Source organism: Paramisgurnus dabryanus, chromosome 8 (assembly GCF_030506205.2).
Source record: "Paramisgurnus dabryanus chromosome 8, PD_genome_1.1, whole genome shotgun sequence".
In the NCBI taxonomy this organism is placed as follows: Eukaryota; Metazoa; Chordata; class Actinopteri; order Cypriniformes; family Cobitidae; genus Paramisgurnus; species Paramisgurnus dabryanus.
This window is the reverse complement of record NC_133344.1, coordinates 7,316,177-7,338,379: the sequence shown is the minus strand read 5'-3', so window position 1 is coordinate 7,338,379 and position 22,203 is coordinate 7,316,177. Positions and strand designations below refer to the sequence as shown.

General features: G+C 36.9%; 1 protein-coding gene across 1 annotated transcript in view; it reads right to left on the bottom strand.

Annotated features, from left to right (window-relative positions):
• Positions 1 to 22,203, bottom strand: part of dync2h1 (dynein cytoplasmic 2 heavy chain 1) — a 120,196-nt gene that overhangs the window by 37,074 nt on the left and 60,919 nt on the right. The window contains exons 58-76 of the mRNA XM_065280400.2: positions 21,799 to 21,922; positions 21,593 to 21,714; positions 21,421 to 21,507; positions 19,160 to 19,286; positions 18,788 to 18,929; positions 17,475 to 17,584; positions 17,351 to 17,371; positions 17,003 to 17,101; positions 14,368 to 14,491; positions 13,290 to 13,453; positions 8,795 to 8,914; positions 8,466 to 8,600; positions 8,225 to 8,368; positions 8,008 to 8,097; positions 2,225 to 2,290; positions 1,953 to 2,003; positions 1,781 to 1,858; positions 1,512 to 1,643; positions 1,336 to 1,408 (exon numbers count right to left, since the gene is read on the bottom strand). Of these exons, the coding sequence (XP_065136472.1) occupies positions 1,336 to 1,408; positions 1,512 to 1,643; positions 1,781 to 1,858; positions 1,953 to 2,003; positions 2,225 to 2,290; positions 8,008 to 8,097; positions 8,225 to 8,368; positions 8,466 to 8,600; positions 8,795 to 8,914; positions 13,290 to 13,453; positions 14,368 to 14,491; positions 17,003 to 17,101; positions 17,351 to 17,371; positions 17,475 to 17,584; positions 18,788 to 18,929; positions 19,160 to 19,286; positions 21,421 to 21,507; positions 21,593 to 21,714; positions 21,799 to 21,922 (2,009 nt within the window). The remainder of the gene's footprint in view (positions 1 to 1,335; positions 1,409 to 1,511; positions 1,644 to 1,780; positions 1,859 to 1,952; positions 2,004 to 2,224; positions 2,291 to 8,007; positions 8,098 to 8,224; positions 8,369 to 8,465; positions 8,601 to 8,794; positions 8,915 to 13,289; positions 13,454 to 14,367; positions 14,492 to 17,002; positions 17,102 to 17,350; positions 17,372 to 17,474; positions 17,585 to 18,787; positions 18,930 to 19,159; positions 19,287 to 21,420; positions 21,508 to 21,592; positions 21,715 to 21,798; positions 21,923 to 22,203) is intronic.

The following is a 22,203-nucleotide window of genomic DNA, read 5'->3' as shown; positions in this document are numbered from 1 at the left end:
CCGCCTCTTTCGCGCGTGAAGCTTGCGCGAAAGGCGCGAATTGAGCGTTGTGCGCGGTATGCGCGGTAAGCACGAATGGTGCTTTTTGTGCATCTTGCGGTTCACGTGAATTTGCGGCTGACGCCCGGGTTGAAAATTTTGAACTTTGGCGGAATTTCGCGCCACGTTAACCAATCAGGAGCCTGCTTGCATATATATACATATATATATATATACGTAAATTACAATATATATACATACATACATACATACATACATACATACATATATTGTAATTTTCGTTTTTTGGCCATTCAGCTGGCTTTCCGTAATTTTTTCCGTAATTTTTAATTCGGTGCATCACTATAAATGACTTTAAAGCATTACACAACAGCCAGCTTGTGATACTGTGATAATGTTATTGTTTGTTCCTAGCAGTACCACCAACATGAAACATTAGTAAAATGTTGAAGAGAGGCAACAGCAGAGCCCCCTACAGGCCATCACCTGAACACAACGCCAAACAAGCTGAACTACACAGGGCTCAACATAAAGGACTGCCCGGTGGCCCAGGGCAGGCGTGAGAGACGTTCGGCCCAGCAAAAAGTCACTGAAATATATATCATCAATGTATATTATTAACCATCTTGGAAGCAGATATTTATTTGGGTAAAACACGACGAAAGAAACAATGCAATATTTTGCACAATTTGCTGTCAGTTTACAGGTAAAGCAGAAAAGTTGAGAACCTTTTTTTGCGTTGGAACTGTTGTATATGTATACAATTATATTTGACTTTCAAATTATTTTTTTTATTATGTGACATTATTGGGGCCAGTGAAAATTCTAGCAGGGCAAGAGTGAGAGAAAATGAAAGAAAGTGTGTGTATATTGAGGTTTATCATTATAATAAAGCTGCTGGTGTGTGTTTGTGTGTTGACTGTCAGGTTTATTAGCACCTGTTGTGTGTGTGTGTGTGTGTGTGTGTGTGTGTGTGTGTGTGTGTGTGTGTGCGTGTGTGTGTGTAGAAGAGATGAATGTTGTGTTTATGGAGGTTTTAATTGAGGCTCATTATAAGCGGCCCTAGAGAGCATCAATCAGCACTAATTGTGTGTGTGTGTTGTGTGTGTGCATGTGTGTGTGGTTAAGAGTGTGTGTCGGCCGGTGTGTGCGTTTTCACATGTGGGTGATCTGAATTTATAATAAGCTGCTGAATAAAACTGAATCAATAGTCCTGTATTGACTGGGAGTCAGGTCTCATGTCTTTACATCTATGACTGTACATGTTTGACTTGAGCTGTGTGTGTCTTAATTGTTTGTGTATAGATGTATGTGTGCGTCTCTCAATGTAATTACCCAAAGTGTGAGATGCAAATGATGCCATAGCACTCTGCAATCTGTCCGGTCTTAAAGCCTGGACGACCAACACCTGAGAGGGAGAGAGAGAGATTCAGCCATGATGTGCCCTGGTGATTTTACGATGGCCTTTATGGGCTGTTTGATTGGTGTGAGGCTAATGATTGACAGCTCACCTGCTGAAAGAGAGAGATCTTCTTGGCAACAGAAGGCGGGACTTCCTGTTCGCAGCAGGAACTGCGTGAAAACGGCAGCCATAGGTCGGTGTCATTGAGACACAGAGTCTGATATAACACTGGAAACGTGGTCTGGAGAAATGAAGATCAGACTATAAAACTATCAGACATCAAATCTTTGGAAGATGTTCAGAGTTTGGTTTGTCTGATAAAAACACAAGCCTGTAATGTGTTTTTTAATCATTGTAATGCTGACGTGAGAGACTCACTTTGAGCAGGGCGACAGCCGTGAGCCTCTCCTGATCAATCCAGGACGGAAACTGTTCTCGCAAAGACTTCTGGGAGTCCTAAAAAAACAGAGTTTATAGCACCGGGTGAGAGGAGACGGAAATTATTCAGAGAGAAAAACAGCAGGAGGGTAAAGCGTAGAGAGATTTATACCGTCTTACGAACTACGTCTCCAACGACGAGCCCGGTGAAAACATCCCATTCCTGTACCAAACACGAAACGCAGTCATCAGAGCATCACAAACACACAACATTGTTTCTCTTCCATCGTGCCGTACCGCTGTGACAAATAACCCTACATTTGTCAAAGCGGCACCACAAATAGAAACGCCATCATTCATTCGTAATGCATTATCAGCTCGAGTTTATTAACACGAGTGAGAGATTACGTTTATGCGCATTCGTCTATGTGTGTGCGCCCTTACGTTCTCCTGGAACAGTTCTGGATTCATTCCCTTCACAAAGTGCAGAGCGAACATCAGCTGATCTGCCTGAAAACAAACACAAATTACTTTCAAATTGCGAGTCTTGTAAAGGAAAGCGGCAATGCAGCATGTTTGCACAGCTTACACAGCGATATAATCAGTTAGAATATAAAGTCAGTGTAAATACAAGATAAATCTCTGAGAGATTCACAGATCCGCCGCTTATGCACCATGTTCAATGTAATGGATTAAAGCACGGAATTAAATTTTAAACTATGTCCTTAAAACTCTTGAGAAGTTAAGACTCATTTATGGGCAAAATATGTCACAACATCAATCAATTACAATCATATTTTAACACTCAAATCAGTGAAAATGTGCCTGCTCTGATTGGTGCTGTTGGAGTTAGGCGGGAGGAGCTATATCTATAAACCCAGCAAAGGGCTGTGATTGGTGCTGAAGGTTTTAAGCGGGAGGAGTCATCTCTATTAAGCCAGCGAAGGGCTTTGATTGGTGCTAAATGTTTAAAGTGGGAGGAGTCATCTTAAGGAACACAACGAAGGGCTGTGATTGGTGCTAAATGTTGTATGTGGGAGGAGTCATCTCTATTAACCCAGCGAAGGCTTTTGATTGGTGTTAAAAAGACTTTAGTGGGAGGAGTCATCTCTATTAACACAGCGAAGGGCTGTGATTGGTGCTAAATGTTTTAAGTGGGAGAAGTCATCTCTATTAACCCAGCGAAGGGCTGTGATTGGTGTTAAAAGTTTTAAGTGGGAGGAGTCATCTCTATCAACCCAGCGAAGGCTTTTGATTGGTGTTAAAATATTTGGATGGGAGGAGTCATCTCTATTAACCCAGCGAAGGGCTGTGATTTGTGTTAAAAGTTTTAAGTGGGAGGAGTCATCTCTATTAACCCAGCGAAGGCTTTTGATTGGTGTTAAAATATTTGGATGGGAGGAGTCATCTCTATTAACCCAGCGAAGGGCTGTGATTTGTGTTAAAAGTTTTAAGTGGGAGGAGTCATCTCTATTAACCCAGCGAAGGCTTTTGATTGGTGTTAAAATATTTGGATGGGAGGAGTCATCTCTATTAACCCAGCGAAGGGCTGTGATTGGTGCTGAAGGTTTTAAATGGGAGGAGTCATCTCTATTTACCCAGCGAAGGGCTGTGATTGGTGCTAAATGTTTTAAGTGGGAGGGGTCATCTTAAGGAACACAGCGAATGGCTGTGATTGGTGCTAAATGTTTTAAGTGGGAGGAGACATCTCCAGGAACACAATGAAGGGCTGTGATTGGTGCTAAATATTTTAAATGGGAGGAGTCATCTTTAGTAACACAACAAAGGGCTGTGATTGGTGCTGAAGTTTTTAAGTGGGAGGAGTCATCTCTTTTAACCCAGCGAAGGCTTTTGATTGGTGTTAAAAGATTTTAATGGGAGGAGTCATCTCTATTAACACAGCGAAGGGCTGTGATTGGTGCGGAAGGTTTTAAGTGGGAGGAGTCATCTCTATTAACCCAGCGAAGGGCTGTGATTGGTGCTGAAGGTTTTAAATGGGAGGAGTCATCTCTATTTACCCAGCGAAGGGCTGTGATTGGTGCTAAATGTTTTAAGTGGGAGGGGTCATCTTAAGGAACACAGCGAATGGCTGTGATTGGTGCTAAATGTTTTAAGTGGGAGGAGACATCTCCAGGAACACAATGAAGGGCTGTGATTGGTGCTAAATATTTTAAATGGGAGGAGTCATCTTTAGTAACACAACAAAGGGCTGTGATTGGTGCTGAAGTTTTTAAGTGGGAGGAGTCATCTCTTTTAACCCAGCGAAGGCTTTTGATTGGTGTTAAAAGATTTTAATGGGAGGAGTCATCTCTATTAACACAGCGAAGGGCTGTGATTGGTGCTGAAGGTTTTAAGTGGGAGGAGTCATCTCTATTAACCCAGCGAAGGGCTGCAATTGGTGCTAAATGTTTTAAGTGGGAGAAGTCATCTCTATTAACCCATCGAAGGGCTGTGATTGGTGCTGAAGGTTTTAAGTGGGAGGAGTCATCTCTATTAACCCAGCGAAGGGCTGCAATTGGTGCTGAAGGTTTTAAATGGGAGGAGTCATCTCTATTAACCCAGCGAAGTGCTGTGATTGGAGCTAAATGTTGTATGTGGGAGGAGTCATCTTAAGGAACACAGCGAAGGGCTGTGATTGGTGCTAAATGTTTTATGTGGGAGGAGACATCTCTATTAACCCATCGAAGGGCTGTGATTGGTGCTGAAGGTTTTAAGTGGGAGGAGTCATCTCTATTAACCCAGCGAAGGGCTGCAATTGGTGCTGAAGGTTTTAAATGGGAGGAGTCATCTCTATTAACCCAGCGAAGTGCTGTGATTGGAGCTAAATGTTGTATGTGGGAGGAGTCATCTTAAGGAACACAGCGAAGGGCTGTGATTGGTGCTAAATGTTTTATGTGGGAGAAGTCATCTCTATTAACCCATCGAAGGGCTGTGATTGGTGCTGAAGGTTTTAAGTGGGAGGAGTCATCTCTATTAACCCTTAAACAGGCAAGAGTGGAAAACGTTGAGCAAAAAATCATTTCATGACATTTTTTGTATCATCTGGACTTATGTAAAAGATATTCATTGGAATTTTTTAAATATTTGATATATTCAGGATTTTATGAGTTGTATCTCCCAGGATACATTGCCCTATTAAGGTATAAAAAAAGGATTAAGTCATCAAAATTTATTTTTTATTTGCAGCAAAAATTATGTGATTCTGACTTCCTCTCTTGCTCTAAAACATGCCATACATATTTTTTCATCCATTTTAAAAAGTGTAAACAACAGGTTTATTAGTAACAATGCATGTAAATAACACAACTAAATGTAAGTAGGCCTAACTAAGAATGAGCAGTTTTTGAATGTCTTCATTGGCTTCGTTGGTGCTTTTTCTGCTCCATCTGCAAAAAATTTATATTTTTTAGATAATAATAGTTTGGTAAATTATTTAAGAATTGATTAATTTTGCATACTACCTGACCTACCCCTCAATGTAAACTATATGTGTCTATATGTGTTTCATGCAGAGGCCTCTTATTGGCTGCAATGCATGCCTGGTATGAGGAAAATTACCAAAATTTCTTGGTTCTAATACACCACTGCACTGTCACAAAAAAATTCATCTTCATCACTTTTCTCAAAATCTGAAGAATTCATTGGTATCAGCTCTATAACTCATATTCCCTATTATTCCTTATACCATAAAATTAGCTGTTGTGAAGCCGTGAAAGAAAATATCCAGTTAAAATGCTAAAATGCAGTCACCTAAATATACGAATATCAGTTTAACCTGCAAATTTGATCATGTATTACATTTTTCAACTCAAAATACAAAGATAGCCAATATTGTGGTTAATCCCTTTTTTATACCCTAATCAGGCAATGTATCTCAGGGGATACGTATATTTCAAAATGCGCTAAATAACAAAATAAACAACATATAACCAAATTTTCTTCTTTAGCACCTCAAGACAATGTTCACAATTAATATTAGCAGTATTAATATTTTTTTTAAAGAAGAAAAGTAAGATTAATATTCATTTACTTACCACAAAATCTGACTGTCCTGCAAAACCGGTGGCCATGTTGGATTTAGGTCAGGCTGACCAATTGATAAAAAAAAACTTGAAGCAAATAATGTTACCCACATATTCAAGACAGACCAAGGTTTGATAAGTGATATAAGGATTTGATTGAAAAATCTTTTTTATGCCCCAAACAAGACACTGAAGAGAGCGTATCCCGTGGTGCACATTGCCTGTTTAAGGGTTAACCCATCGAAGGGCTGTGATTGGTGCTGAAGGTTTTAAGTGGGAGGAGTCATCTCTATTAACCCAGCGAAGGGCTGCAATTGGTGCTGAAGGTTTTAAATGGGAGGAGTCATCTCTATTAACCCAGCGAAGTGCTGTGATTGGAGCTAAATGTTGTATGTGGGAGGAGTCATCTTAAGGAACACAGCGAAGGGCTGTGATTGGTGCTAAATGTTGTATGTGGGAGGAGTCATCTCTATTAACCCATCCAAGGGCTGTGATTGGTGCTGAAGGTTTTTAGCGGGAGGAGTCATCTCTTTTAACCCAGCGAAGGCTTTTGATTGGTGTTAAAAGATTTTAGTGGGAGGAGTCATCTCTATTAACACAGCGAAGGGCTGTGATTGGTGCTAAATGTTTTAAGTGGGAGCAGTCATCTCTATTAACCCAGCGAAGGGCTGTGATTGGTGTTAAAAGTTTTAAGTGGGAGGAGTCATCTCTATTAACCCAGCGAAGGGCTGTGATTGGTGCTGAAGGTTTTAAGTGGGAGGAGTCATCTCTATTTACCCAACGAAGGGCTGTGATTGGTGCTGAAGGTTTTAAATGGGAGGAGTCATCTCTATTTACCCAGCGAAGGGCTGTGATTGGTGCTAAATGTTTTAAGTGGGAGGGGTCATCTTAAGGAACACAATGAAGGGCTGTGATTGGTGCTAAATATTTTAAATGGGAGGAGTCATCTTTAGTAACACAACAAAGGGCTGTGATTGGTGCTGAGGTTTTTAAGTGGGAGGAGTCATCTCTATTAACCCATCGAAGGGCTGTGATTGGTGCTGAAGGTTTTAAATGGGAGGAGTCATCTCTATTTACCCAGCGAAGGGCTGTGATTGGTGCTAAATGTTTTAAGTGGGAGGGGTCATCTTAAGGAACACAGCGAAGGGCTGTGATTGGTGCTAAATGTTTTATGTGGGAGAAGTCATCTCTATTAACCCAGCGAATGGCTGTGATTGGTGCTAAATGTTTTATGTGGGAGGAGACATCTCTAGGAACACAATTAAGGGCTGTGATTGGTGCTAAAGGCTTTTGATTGGTGTTTAAAAGATTTTAATGGGAGGAGTCATCTCTATTAACACAGCGAAGGGCTGTGATTGGTGCTAAATGTTCTAAGTGGGAGAAGTCATCTCTATTAACCCATCGAAGGGCTGTGATTGGTGCTGAAGGTTTTAAATGGGAGGAGTCATCTCTATTTACCCAGCGAAGGGCTGTGATTGGTGCTAAATGTTTTAAGTGGGAGGGGTCATCTTAAGGAACACAGCGAATGGCTGTGATTGGTGCTAAATGTTTTATGTGGGAGGAGACATCTCTAGGAACACAATTAAGGGCTGTGATTGGTGCTAAATGTTTTAAATGGGAGCAGTCATCTTTATTAACATAACAAAGGGCTGTGATTGGTGCTAACGTTTTTAAGTGGGAGGAGTCATCTTTAGGAACACAACAAAGGGCTGTGATTGGTGCTAAATGTTTTAAGTGGGAGGAGTCATCTCTATTAATCCAGCAAAAGGCTGTGATTGGTGCTTAAGTTTTAAGTGGGAGGAGTCATCTCTAGGAACACAATGAAGAGCTGTGATTGGTGGTGGGAGGAGTCATCTTTAGGAACACAACAAAGGGCTGTGATTGGTGTTAAAAGTTTTAAGTGGGAGGAGTCATCTCTATTAACCCAGCGAAGGGCTGTGATTGGTGCTGATGGTTTTAAGTGGGAGGAGTTATCTCTATTAACCCAGCAAAGGGCTGTGATTGGTGCTGAAGGTTTTAAGTGGGAGAATTCATATCTATTAACCCAGCGAAGGGTTGTGATTGGTGATAAATGTTTTATGTGGGAGGAGTCGTCTCTAGGAACATAACGAAGGGCTGTGATTGGTGCTAAAGGTTTTAGGTGGGGGCCGTCACCTTTTTTGGTAATTTTCTGAATGGTGCTGTAGTTTTTAGCATGCATGTTACCTTGAAGAGGGAGCGGCAGATGTACTCATACACCATATTCTTCAGACTGATCTCCAGAGTGCTGATTCGTGCATCTGTACTTTCACTTTCCTGAATCACACACACAGATACTTCCTCACAAACTTCTCAAAAACATGTCTGGATCACATCCACGTCATATTTAAATAAACCGGCTTCAGATTCTCATGACTATGATGTACTCTGTGTGATGTGTCACCTGTTTGTTCTGCAGCGCTCGGTGGAAGAGACGCAGGAACGATGCCAAACTGAATCTGTACATGTTATTAATCTTGGATAGATCCACGATCACAAAATACATCTTACTGGCCGTCTCAGTCAATGGCAGGTAGGCGTCCCTTTCCTAGAAAGAGAGAGAGTCAGATGTTACACTGGTGCCATCTGGTGTCTCTTCACCCCTCATATCTTGTGTACAATCACAAACTCGTTCTCATTGTCACCTGGTCGAGTGACGTCTGTAATCGGTGAGATTCAGTCAGTGATTGGTGGATCAGAGCACTGCTGGCTTTAGTCTGGTTCAGTGACTCTATCAACTCCTTGTTCTCCAGAATATTCCCTTGAGCTGTGGCCAAAGTCTGCACACACACACAAGCAAAGAGTTACCAATGCCAAACACCGGTGGGTTTGTTGTGAGCACTGGACACAGCATGCATTCCTGCTCCTAAAAGTCCTGTGTCAGCACAAAGCATTCTGGGACGTTTTTCACAGGGCTACAGATTATTCAGAGAGAAAGGAGACAGAGGGCATGCTGGGATTGATTCTTCAGTACCTCTAACAGTGACTCCTCCAGTTGAGCAAGCTGGATCTTCTTTTCCTCCTCCTGTTGCAAGACTTTCGTTTTTTGACTTTCTAGCTCAGGTTTCTCCTGCTGAATGGTCAATGCTAGCAGCTAGACACACAAATACAGATGAGCAGATATTAAATCATACTGATTCATCAGCTGCTATTTGATTATACTGCTATACTGTACAATAAATTTTAGGTATACTGTATCTATTTATCATAATTAGCTTGTATGTCCACCAAAATGACAAACACGTTATTTCATAGCTTAGGAAATATGAATAGGTCATGGACATGGCTGTTTAATTTAAATGTCAATTTATCTCTTTATATTTTCTAAAATTCCTCAAGAGAAACATAAATAGATAAATTCAATATTATTCAAATGCATAGAAGTAAGGAGCTATGAAATTAAAGTAAGATAAGTTGGATACATTTGATAAGAAATTAAGCAAATTTGAGCTAAGTCTATACTGCAAAAAAATAAATGTCTTAGTATTTTTGTCTTGTTTTTATTATAAATATCTGAAAATTCTTAAATTGAGAGACATTTACTTGATAAGCAAATTGGCTTAAGATATTACAAGTAAAAATATCTGCCAGTTTGGTAAAAAAAAAAAAACTTTATTCTAGTTTTATTAACCCTTGTGCATTGTTCAAATGTACTACTCTTTCATATTGTTCGTGGATGAAAACATCCATAAAATTAAACAGCTGTTAAAAATGTATCAGATGATTTTTTTTGCACAAATCTGTTCATCAACCTCAGTACTGATCAAAACTACAAAATCTTTACAAAATTTCCATGATTTTAAATCTTAAATTGACAAGTTTATAAGTGATGTCACCGATTTGGGGGGAAAAACACTAAAATGACCGATTTTCAATATAAAATGTGATTGTGGACTGGATTTTTTTACCTTTTTCACAGTCTTGGGCATGCCAAAGATTAGTAAAAAAAAAACTTGGTTTTGATGCATTTTTAGTTTTTGTGCAGCATCATATTTTTTCCCCCCTTATTTATTGTTTGTGGCTTTTTTGCCCCATTGACTTCAATTATGACAACATGTTTTGATTGCAGAGCCATGGCACATCTTTTACATGCATTCTTCATTGTTGGTGGTTTTTCATTTCATTTGTCATTTTTACTGTTGATCACCATGTGGCACCATTAACCCTTAAGTAAGCCTGTGCAAAAAGAAAAGCTTAATTTCTGGCTTGTACATTGAGTTATATGGAGTATAACTCCATAATAAAAGCATATTAGTGTGTGTGTGTGTGTGTGTGTGTGTGTGTCCAATGATTTTACTAATCTTTGACATGCCCAAGATTGTGAAAAAGGTAAAAGAAAATCCAGTCCACAATCACTTTATATATTGTAAATCTGTCATTTTGTGTGTTTTCCCCCAAATCAGTGACACCACTTATGAACTTGGCAATTAAAGAGTTAAAATCATGGAAATTTTGTAGAGATTTTGTAGATTTGATAAGTACTGAGGTTGATTAACAGATTTATGCAAAATAATTTGAATTTTTTTACAGCAGTTTAATTTAGTGTATGTTTTCATCCACAAACAATACGAAAAAGTATTAAATTTGCCATTGTTGTGTTTTTTATTATTTTTTAGATATTTTTACATGTTTTAAGTATAAACCTCTTGATTTGAAAAATTTAGACTTAAAATCTTAAGCCACTTTGCTTATCAAGTAAATGTTTCGCAATTTAAGAATTCTTAGTATTTTTGTCTTTTTTTTAAGAAAAATATCTGAAAATTCTTAAATTGAGATACATTTACTTGATAAGCAAAGTGGCTTAAGATATTACAAGTAAAAATATCTGCCAGTTTGGTAAAAAAAAACTTAATTTCAGTTTTATTAACCCTGGTGCATTGTTCAAATTTACTACACTTTCATATTGTTCGTGGATGAAAACATCGAATAAATTAAACAGCTGTAAAAATGTATCAGATGATTTTTTTTTTGTTGATTTTTTTGCATAAATCTGTTAATCAACTTCAGTACTGATCAAAACTAAAAAATCTTTACAAAAAATCCATGATTTCAAAATATTTAATTGCCAAGTTCATAAGTGATGTCACTGATTTGGGGAAAAAACACACACACACACACACACACACACACACACACACACAAAAAAAATTCGGTCATAAAAAGTGATTGTGGACTGAATTTTTTTCCCTTTATCACAGTCTTGGGCTTGTCAAAGATTAGTAAAAACATTGGCTTTGATGCATTTTTGTTTTTTTGTGCAGCATCAGATTTTATTTATTTCTCCCTCATTTATGGTTTGTGGCCATTTTTGTCCCATTGACTTCAATTATGAAAAAAAATTTTTATTGCAGAGCCATGACACTTTTTATCTTGCATTCTTGATTGAGATGGTGGTTTTTCCTTTTGCAAAGAGGTAAGATTTGTCATCTTTACTGTTGATCACCATGTGGCACCATTAACCCTTTAGTAAGCATGTGCAAAAACAAAGCTTAATTTCTGTCTTGTACATTAAGTTATATGGAGTAAAACTCAATAATAAAAGCATATTAGTGTGTGTGTGTGTGTGTGTGTGTGTGTGTGTGTGTGTGTGTGTGTGTGTGTGTGTGTGTCCAATGTTTTTACTAATCTTTGACATGCCCAAAAATCCAGTCCACAATCACTTTTTATATTGAAAATCTGTCATTTTGTGTGTGTGTTTTCACCAAATCAGTGACATCACTTATAAACTTGGCAATTAAAGGGTTAAAATCATAGAATTTTTGTAAAGATTTTGTAGTTTTGATCAGGACTGAGGTTGATTAACAGATTTATGCAAAAAAGTGAAAAAAAAATTAATCTGATACATTTTTACAGCAGTTTAATTTAGTGTATGTTTTCATCCACTAACAACATGAAAGGGTACACTGCAAAAAAAGATTTTCTTAGTATTTTTGTCTTGTTTTCAGTAAAAATATCAAAAAATTCTTAAATTAAGATGCTTTTTCTTGATGAGCAAAACAACCCAAGAAAATAAGTCTAGTTTTTAGACCAAAAATATCAAATTTAAGTGATTTTGTGCATAAAAGAAAAGTCGTTCAATGGGGTAAGCAAAAAATCTTTGAACATTTTTCTTAAACACTAAATAATAAAAAATTCAAGAAAAATTTGCTTACCTCATTGGCAGATTTTTTTGCTTGTTTTATGCACAACATCACTTAAATTTGATATTTTTGGTCTAAAAACTAGACTTATTTTCTTGGGTCGTTTTTGCTCATCAAGAAAAAGCATCTTAATTTAAGAATTTTTAGATATTTTTACTGAAAACAAGACAAAAATACTAAGATTTTTTTCATGAAATTTTTTTTTTGCAGTGTTGATAAGCAAAGTGGCTTAAGATTTTAAGTCCAAATTATAAAAATCAAGAGGTTTATACTTAAAACAAGTAAAAATATCTCAAAAACTCAAAAATACAACGTGGGCGAATTTACTACCCATTTTGTGTTGTTCGTGGATGAAAACATCCACTAAATTAAACTGCAGTAAAAATGTATCAGATTAATAATTACAAAAATTCCATGATTTTAACTCTTTAATTGTCAAGTTCAAAAGTGATGTAACTGATTTTGGGGGAAACGCACAAAAAATGACCAATTTTCAATATAAAAAGTAATTGTGGACTGATTTTTTTTTTCTTTTTCACAGTCTTGGGCATGCCAAAGATTAGTAAAAACATTGGCTTTGATGCATTTTTATTTTTTGTGCAGCATCAGATTTTATTTTTTCTCCCTCATTTATTGTTCGTGGCTGTTTTTGCCCCATTGACTTCAATTATGAAAAAATGTTTTGATTGCAGAGCCATGACACCATATAATCATGGATTCTTGATTGATATAGTGGTTTTTCCTTTTGCAAAGAGGTAAAATTTGTCATTTTTACTGTTGATCACCTTGTGGCACCATTAACCCTTTAGTAAGCTTGTGCAAAAACAAAGCTTAATTTTTGGCTTGTTCATTGAGTTATATATGGAGTATAACTCAATAATAAAAGAATATTATTGTGTGTGCGTCCCTAATGTTTTTACTAATTTGTGACATGCCCAAAAATCCAGTCCACAATCACTTTTTATATTGAAAATTATTTTTTCCCCAAATCAGTGACATCACTTATAAACTTGGCAATTAAAGAGTTAAAATCATGGAAAATTTGTAAAGATTTTGTAGTTTTGATCAGTACTGAGGTTGATGAACAGATTTATGCAAAAAAATAAAAATATTCATCTAAAACATTTTTACAGCAGTTTAAATAAGTGGATGTTTTCTGGGTCTTAGGAGACTTTAGCAAAAGTTTTCATTTGCCCACCATTAAATTAAACTTCCACTTACTATAAGAGAAGCAATTAAGATATTAAAATGATATCATCAGTGTTTTTAATGGGCAACTTGATATCTATTTGTTCATTAAAAACCCATAGCACCAGTAGTTTATGTCACCTGTCCTCTTAAGCCTGCTCTCGTGGTGGTAAAGTTGACTTTGGTGATCACAGACGCTGCGTCAGGTGGAATGAATGGGCTGGGGTTACGGGTCGCCAGAAAGAGACGGAAATCCTCGTTATAGTCGATGACTTTGTCTCCGATTTGCACCACATATCGTGGCCCTGACATTTACAAACAGAGAAAGATTATATAGTCAATGCTTAAAAATAAAATACTACTCTATTTCTGCATACTGCACAGTACACACTACTGTAGTATGCTGCTAACTTGTTAGTATAATAAAGTTGGCAAACTAGCCACATACTGACTATGTACTGCAGGCATACAGCAAAACTAAGGCTAGCATGGTAGTACACATTTCTAAAAAGATTCCACAGAATGAGATTGGGCCAGATTGATGTGGAATCCCTCCTTGATGGAGGGCTTGGGGTTGCCAGATTGTGAGTGAGAAGGTAGACTGCTACAACATTTTTCTGTGTGTGTGTGTGTGTGTGTGTGTGTGTGTGTGTGTGTGTGTGTGTGTGTGTGTGTGTGTGTGTGTGTGTGTGTGTGTGTGTGTGTGCTCTCTTCGGTGTGTCTGCAATGCAGCAGTGTGTACAGGCACACACTTTAATTTCCTTCCCCTCATTCAACCACAGAAAAACACTCCCGTTTATCTTCCTCCCTCCGGCACCCAATACTCTCAAGCATATCTGTGCCTCCACACACACACACACACACACACACACACACACACACACACACACACACACACACACACACACACACACACACACACACACACACACACACACACACACACACACACACATTTATCAGCATATGGAGTCGGCTTCAGTGATGCCCATGGGTCTTATTTTCTACAAACAGCTGGGACACGGGGGTAAACACGCTGAAAGCAGTGAACTGAGCATTTGTTTGTGTGTGTCATAGGAAAGCACCAGTAACCAGCTGTAATGTTAAGTTTTAAGCATCAGGTTATATTTTCTTCCCACTGATTTTAAAAGATATCCGATGTTCAGTGGGTTGATCTACTCAATACTTAGCCCTCGCCAAATTCTTTTAATTCGCTCACCCTGTGCAATGAGGTCTCGGCGCAGCAGCGGGTACAGAACAGGTTCCACCCCGTCCATCTCCTGAATGATCAGAGTTTTCCCAAAACGTACGGCTAACTCCAACACCGTCATGAAGTTAGCATCCTGAAAGACAGCAAATCAACATCTGCATGTGCGGTTTAAAGGGAACATTTTTAAGACGTCAAATAAATCTTTGGTGTCCCCAGAGTACGTACACTGCAAAAAATGATTTTCAAGAAAAAATTATTTTTTATTTTTTTCAGTAAAAATATCTAAAAAAAATTCTTAAATTAAGATGCTTTTTCATAATAAGCAAAATGACGCAAGAAAATAAGTCTAGTTTTTAGACCAAAAATATCACATTTAAGTGATTTTGTGCATAAAAAAAGCAAAAAAATCTGCCAATGGTTAATCAAATTGATTTTTTCTTGAATTTAGTGTTTAAGAAAAATGTTCCAGATTTGTTTGCTTGTTTTATGCACAAAATCACTTAAATTTGATATTTTTGGTTTAAAAACTAGACTTATTTTCTTATGTCATTTTGCTCATCAAGAAAAAGCATCTTAATTTAAGAATTTTTAGATATTTTTACTGAAAACAAGACAAAAATACTAAGAATTTTTTTACTTGAAAATCAATTTTGTGTACACTGGAAAAAATGACTTTCTTACTTAGTATTTTTGTCTTGTTTTCAGTAAAAATATCTAAAAGTTCTTAAAATTGTTAAAATATAAAAGTTATTAATCGAATTTATGCTTAAAACAAGAAAAAAATCTGCCAATGGAATAAGAAAATTTGAAATTTCTTGAAATAAGTTTACTTTTTTTCATAAACACTTGATTAAAGAAAAATTTTCTGATTCCATTGGCAGATTTTTTTGCTTTTTTTAAGCACAAATTGTATATTTTTTGTCTATTAACTAGACTTATTTTTCTAGGTCATTTTGCTCATCACGATAATACTATTTTATAATAATTTTATAAATAATTATTAATAAAAATTAATAATTAAAATTATTAATAATTAATTTAAGAACTTTTAGATATTTTTACTGAAAACAAGACAAAAATACTAAGAACATTTTTTTCTTGAAAATATTTTTTTGCAGTGTTGAAAATCACTTTTGCAGTGTACACTGGAAAAAATGACTTTCTTACTTAGTATTTTTGTCTTGTTTTCAGTAAAAATATCTAAAAATTCTTAAAACTTTTAAAATATAAAATTTAAGCGAATTTGTGCTTAAAACAAGCAAAAAAAAATCTGCCAATGGAATAAGAAAATTTTTCTTGAAATAAGTTTAATTTTATCCTAAACTTTTATCCTTCTGTTTCCATTTGCAGATTTTTTTGCTTGTTTTAAGCACAAATTTTATATTTTTTGTCTAAAAACTAAACTAATTTTCCTAGGTTATTTTGCTCATAAAGATCATACTAATTTTATAATAATTCTATAAATAATAATTATTAATTAAATGATTAATTTAAGAATTGTTAGATATTTTTACTGAAAAGAAGACAAAAATACTAAGAAATTTTTTTCTTGAAAATCATTTTTGCAGTGTACACTGGTAAAAATGACTTTCTTACTTAGTATTTTTGTCTTGTTTTCAGTAAAAATATCGAAAAATTCTTAAAACTTTTAAAATATAAAAGTTATTAATCAAATTTATGCTTAAAACAAGAAAAAAAATCTGCCAATGGAATAAGAAAATTTTTCTTGAAATAAGTTTACTTTTTTTCATAAACACTTAATTCAAGAAAAAATTTCTGATTCCAGTGGCAGATTTTTTTGCTTGTTTTAAGCACAAATTTTATATTTTTTGTCTAAAAACTAGACTAATTTTCCTAGGTTATTTTGCTCATCACGATAATACAAATTTTATAAATAATAATTAATAATAATGAATGATTAATTTTAGAATTTTTAGATATTTTTACAGAAAACAAGACAAAAATACTAAGAATTATTTTTCTTGAAAATCATTTTTTTTGCAGTGTAGCTGAAAAATGACATATATAATTTATAATAACATGTTAAAATTGCCCCTTTATAGGTGTCCCATTTTAGGTGTGTCCTGTTAAATGCATATAACTCTCTGCACTAAATGGCAGTGCCGTGGTTGGATAGTGCAGATTAAGGGGCGGTATTATCCCCTTCTGACATCACAAGGGGAGCCAAATTTCAATTACCTAATTTTTCACATGCTTACAGAGAATGGTTTCCAAAACTAAGTTACTGGGTTGATTTTTTTCACATTTTCTAGGTTGATAAAGCACTGGGGACCAATTATAGCACTTAAACATTGAAAAAGTCAGATTTTCATAATATGTTCCCTTTAAAATGTGTGACTGCTTGCTAAGATCACAATAACATACAGTACTACCCAACTATAGTGCACTATTTCCTGCATGAATCTAATACCTAAACAACCTGTAACGTTCAATTGAAACCATAGCCCGTGTGTACATTTACATTTATGCATTTAGCCGACACTTCTATCCAAAGCAAATGACTCTACAGGGTATACATTTTTATCAGTATGGGTGTACGATCCAATGACCTTTTGTGCTGCTAATGCAATGCTTCACCACTGAGCTACAGGGACACATCATGTTAACGTGAGCATGTATTCACCTGTTGGTTAATAATCTCCAGGCGATGTTCTTTAAGGTGAGTCCTCAACCATTCTGTCGCACGAGAGGACGGATCGATCAAAAACGGACAGGAAACACTCTAGAAAAGAGGAAATTCGGTCAAAGTTTGCAATGAATGTCAGGACTTAATTTCACCCATCAGGATTTGATTGGAACCGAAAAGGAGATGTGAAAGCCATCATGTTTTTGCCACTCATCCGTTCTATCATTTCTCTATGAATGTCAGATTGTGTATGGGAAGTTATGGGAAACTAGGTGAAGAAGACAACTGAGTAAACACAGCTAAGTAAAGACGGACGGGTAGATAGATATGTCTGTGTGATCTTACCTGTGATCTTAGTTCATTAAGCTAATGAAAGCATGAGAGAGGCAGACATAAGAATGAGTAAGTGAATGAGGGAATGAATGCTGGGCATTATGGGACACACATATGAACGGTGTTTGTGTGTTACCTGCAAGATGACGAGAGCGTTCTCCATAGACAGATCATCAGACGGCAACCCTTCACTTTTCCAGATCAACTGCTCACTCTCAGAACACAGGAAGTGACGCAGATCAAACTCTGCCATTCAGAGGACAAAGCCAAACTTCAGTCATTCAGGCCTGAGTTAACTTCACTTTTAAGGTCAGCATACAGTGCAAATTTTGTCATCAGAAAAGTATGTGCCAGATGTTTGTAACCAAACATGCTTTATATGTGCAAGTGCATAGTATGTAGGCCTGGAGAGGAATTTGCTGCAATGCATGTGCATTAAACGCGTTATTTATTTTTTATTTTACCTTTATTTTTAATTGTCACGTTGTATAATTGTATAACTTTGCAGATTTTTTTCCTTTTTATTATGATTATTTAATAATTAATTCATAAAAACAGAAAAGAGAAGTGGTCCCAGTAAAGAACCTTGAGGAACACCCTTATTGACTGTTAACACGGATGAAATATAATTATCTAAAGCAACACATTGCGTTCGATCAAATAAATATTTTTGAAACCAACTCAAAGCCGAATTACAGAGACCTATACTTTTAAGTCTCTGTAACAGTAAGTCATGATCCACTAAGTCAAACACTTTTGTCAAATCAACAAACAAGGCCACACAATACTGTCTTTCATTGAAAGCAGTTATTAAATAATTTTTAATATGTGTAGTAGCTGTTATCATACTATGACCTGGTCTAAAACCTGACTGAAATGAGTTTAAAATATTATGACTAACTAGGTATTCTTTCATTTGGTCATTTACTATAGATTCAAAAACTTTTGCTAAAACCGGTAGTTTAGAAATAGGGCGATAATAATTCAAATCACAGGGATCTCCTCCTTTTAATAATGGCATAACCTTAGTTGATTTTCAAGATGTTGGAATTACATTAGTGGATAGACTTAAATTAAATTAAAAATTGATTTAATGGGTTCAGCAATAATATCTGGAGAAAAACAGGTTAAATTTTGTAAGATCCACCTGATTTCTTACAGTCTAAATTTGAGAGTAGCTTATAAACTTGAGTGGGCAATATAGGGGTAAAGGAAAATAAATCTGAGTCATTATAATTTGTCGGCTCATCAATTTTCTTGAGTCAAGTGTATTATACTTTGCAAGGCTATCAGTTCGACTGCGCAGATAACTTTAGATATCAGTTAATTCATTAATAGTTAATTCAGTTTACAAATATTTTTGTGTCTGTTGAAATTACAATTACTTTACAAAAAACTGTCTGTGGCAGCCATCATTTTAACGGCCATGTAAACATGAATTTGTGTTACTCTCTAGTCCTGAAGTGTTGATCCAGTTGTCCAGATTGATGCGTCGCTGATCCTCAGGAGCTGCCGGCAGGTACGTGATGAAAGCGGCAGAGAGTTGAGCTCTCTTAGGAAGAGTGTCCAACTGCTCACTGATTTCATCCACCTACATACACACACACACACAATGATTTCACATACACTGCTGGTATTACATAGATGTAGATACAGATACGAATCAAAACACACAACTTATGCACACATTCAAACACACAGGATTAGAAAAACATGCATACAGACAAACACAAAAATATACTTAAACACACACACACATGCGTGAACGCTAACATACTTCATGCATATAAACAATTCAAACATCAATATGCACACACACACCTGTGCGGTCCAACGTGTGTGTTCTCCATCCAGCTGCTGTAGGAGTTTCTCGGCAGCACTGATGGTCTCCTGAGCTCTGTTGACCTCTGACTCCAACTGAGCCGCTTCGGTGGTACGACACTGAAATCTGGACACCATAGACACCAATCAACAATCTTTTTCTGGACAAAATCTACAGCAGTATATTAAAAAGGCAACTAGGAGTCTAGAATAAACCACCCTTTCATTCTAGCCGGCTATTGTACACGGCATTCAGACATGACTGTCTGAGGTCGCCCCCTATTGGCAGTCATAAGTTTAATCATAAATCCATGCCAACATTGAAGGGAAGCTCACTTCCGTGCAAGCAGTGTTCGAATTGGGGGGGTCCTGGACCCCGGTACCCTGGTTTCTATTAAAATTAAAATACTACTTGAATGATTTAAAATTCTCATGCTGCGCTGCCACAAAGTGATACTGTCCTTTTTTTGACCCAAATTCACAAAAAAACTAATCAAAAATATTATATTTAGTTATTATCTTTAGGGTAAGAGGCTTTTAAAAAGTTCTTCTTACACTATTATTTCATACTAATTTGAGGTGAAAAAAGGATTTCAGTTATGGGTAATTTAGAGTTTCTTTGACAAAATTTTTTGATCCAGGATCATATCTTAATGTGAAAACACGACGACCCTTTAATGACAGGAAGGGGGGCTTAGCTATTTTCTTGAAAAAAGGGGCTCATTTTCCAGCTCCCCTAGAGTTAAACAATTGATTTTTACCGTTTTGAAATTCATTCAGCTGATCTCTGGCTCTGGCGGTACCACTTTTAGCATAGCTTAGCATAATCCATTGAATCTGATTAGACCATTAGCATCACGCTTAAAAATGACCAAAGAATTATTTAAAACTTGACTCTTCTGTAGTTACATTGTGAACTAAGACTTACGGAAAATTAAAAGTAACAATTTTCTAGCCCGATATGGCTAGGAACTATACTCTCATTCTGGCTTAATAGCAGAAGAGTCAAGTTTTTGGTTATTTTTAGCACGATGCTAATGGTCTAATCAGATTCAATGGATTATGCTAAGCTATGCTAAAAGTGATACCGCCAGACCCGGAGATCAGCTGAATGGATTCCAAAACGGTAAAAATCAAATGTTTAACTCTAGGGGAGCTGAAAAATGAGCATATTTTAAAAAAAGTGGAGTGTCCCTTTAAACTTTAAGGATTCAAGTGATTACTGATAAAGAAAAAAAGGATTACTAATTTTCACCTTGCACACAGTGTTTTGATTGGTATACACTGAAATACATCACATCCGGTTGGCGTGTTGCACGCAGCATAGTTGCACAAGTAAAAAAATTTAAACGCATCTAAGGGGCTGTTTACACTTGGTATTAAGATGTGTTTTCATCGATCGGATCACAAGTGGACGAGAGAGACACATTACGTTTACACCTGGTATTTAAATCTGTCTCTTTTGTCCACTTTCGACCACTACTGTCCTGAATACTGTGAGGGGACGGTCCGTGAGACGATGTGCGAGTCTCTCTGCTGTCATTCAAACGCGAGCGGGAGTAATTATGAGTTTATATGGACGCAAACTAATATTATGTCGGAGTCCACTGCTTGTTTAGCAAGTAAACATGCTGCACAGAGTTTTGTACATGCATTTGTTAGAGCTTTCTCAGAATTTTCAGCGCAATTGATGAAATCGCGCAACTTTCACGCTTTCAAAAGGAAACTACGGAGAACACCTGCAGTAGTTTTATCAATGAAAGGCTAAAAATAGCGCTGTTCACCGTATGTTCACGCCAGAAGTAAAAAAAAGACGTAAAATTTGTGTTTAATACCTCAGATTAGATAAATGGGCAGAGAGAAGGCGGTCGCGTGTGGCTGTTCGAACGCATTCAACCACATTGCGTTCCGCAACTCCAAAGCGATCCGATCGAAAGTGGTTTCGACTACCTCTGGATGTGGTTGAAAGTGGTCGAAAGTGGACGCGTTCAAAAGTTTTGAACACCGTTTACACCTGGCATTAACGTCGTCCACTTGTGATCCGATCGACGGAAACGCATGTTAATGCCAAGTGTAAACAGCCTCTAAAGCTTAAATTGGATCCGAAAATGATGCATCCACAGATGGTCGGCACCCCAAACACAGACCCTTTATAACTCCCCGTAGGGCCATCGTTTTTCATGTACAGTGGAAAGGCGGCTTAAGCGGTGAACAGAAAGCCAGATCACTAGGTTACTGAAACAGCGAAGAGAGAGACATACTTCTCCTTCAGCTCCAGAACTTTCTCTCCAACAGAGTTTAGCTCCTTTTCCAATTTGTTCTTACGGTTCTCCGTCTTACGTAGGTTTCTAGAAGTAAACAATGAAACCAGTTAATCATGACAATTCCTTAATAATCCACATCTTAAATGACAACATGTGTGTGTGTACTGACTCCATGAGTCCTGCGTGCTCGCTCTCCAGTGGTTGAATCCTCTCAAGTACATGTGAATACTGTACGTTAGCTTTCACCCAGGCGGCAAGAGGAGCCGCGGCCGCACTCGCACGCTTAGCGTTCTGTAACATAAGAAACGCGTTTAGCTGAAGATTAACCACTAGGGGTGAACATTATTCATCTCTGTGTTTAATCAGGTTTCTGACCTTGGGATCAAATGATGCTCTGTTTCTGTGCAGCAGCTCTTCGACGCTCTGTCTGATCTCATGAGTGATGTTTCGTGCATCGAACGTGACGATATCTTCCCGCACTCCTCGCTTGGCTAAAAAACTGCCGTTTATAAACACTCCATTAGCTCTTCAATTAGCTGATTTTAACTGAAAGCAAATGACTCTACGCGCCTATTTGCGATGAAAATGTGCTGAATTAAAATCCTCAATTAGTCCGTAAAAGAGATTAGATTCATTTAGCCTGAAAAGTGTGAAGGTGTATTAAACAAGACGGCAGTTTAATTTCCCAGCCAAGAGATAAACACCGTAAATACAGACAGAATTCATTCCGTTAGGCCGTTAAAATGTAATATAAAGCAAGAGTAATGAGAGATCGGCTCT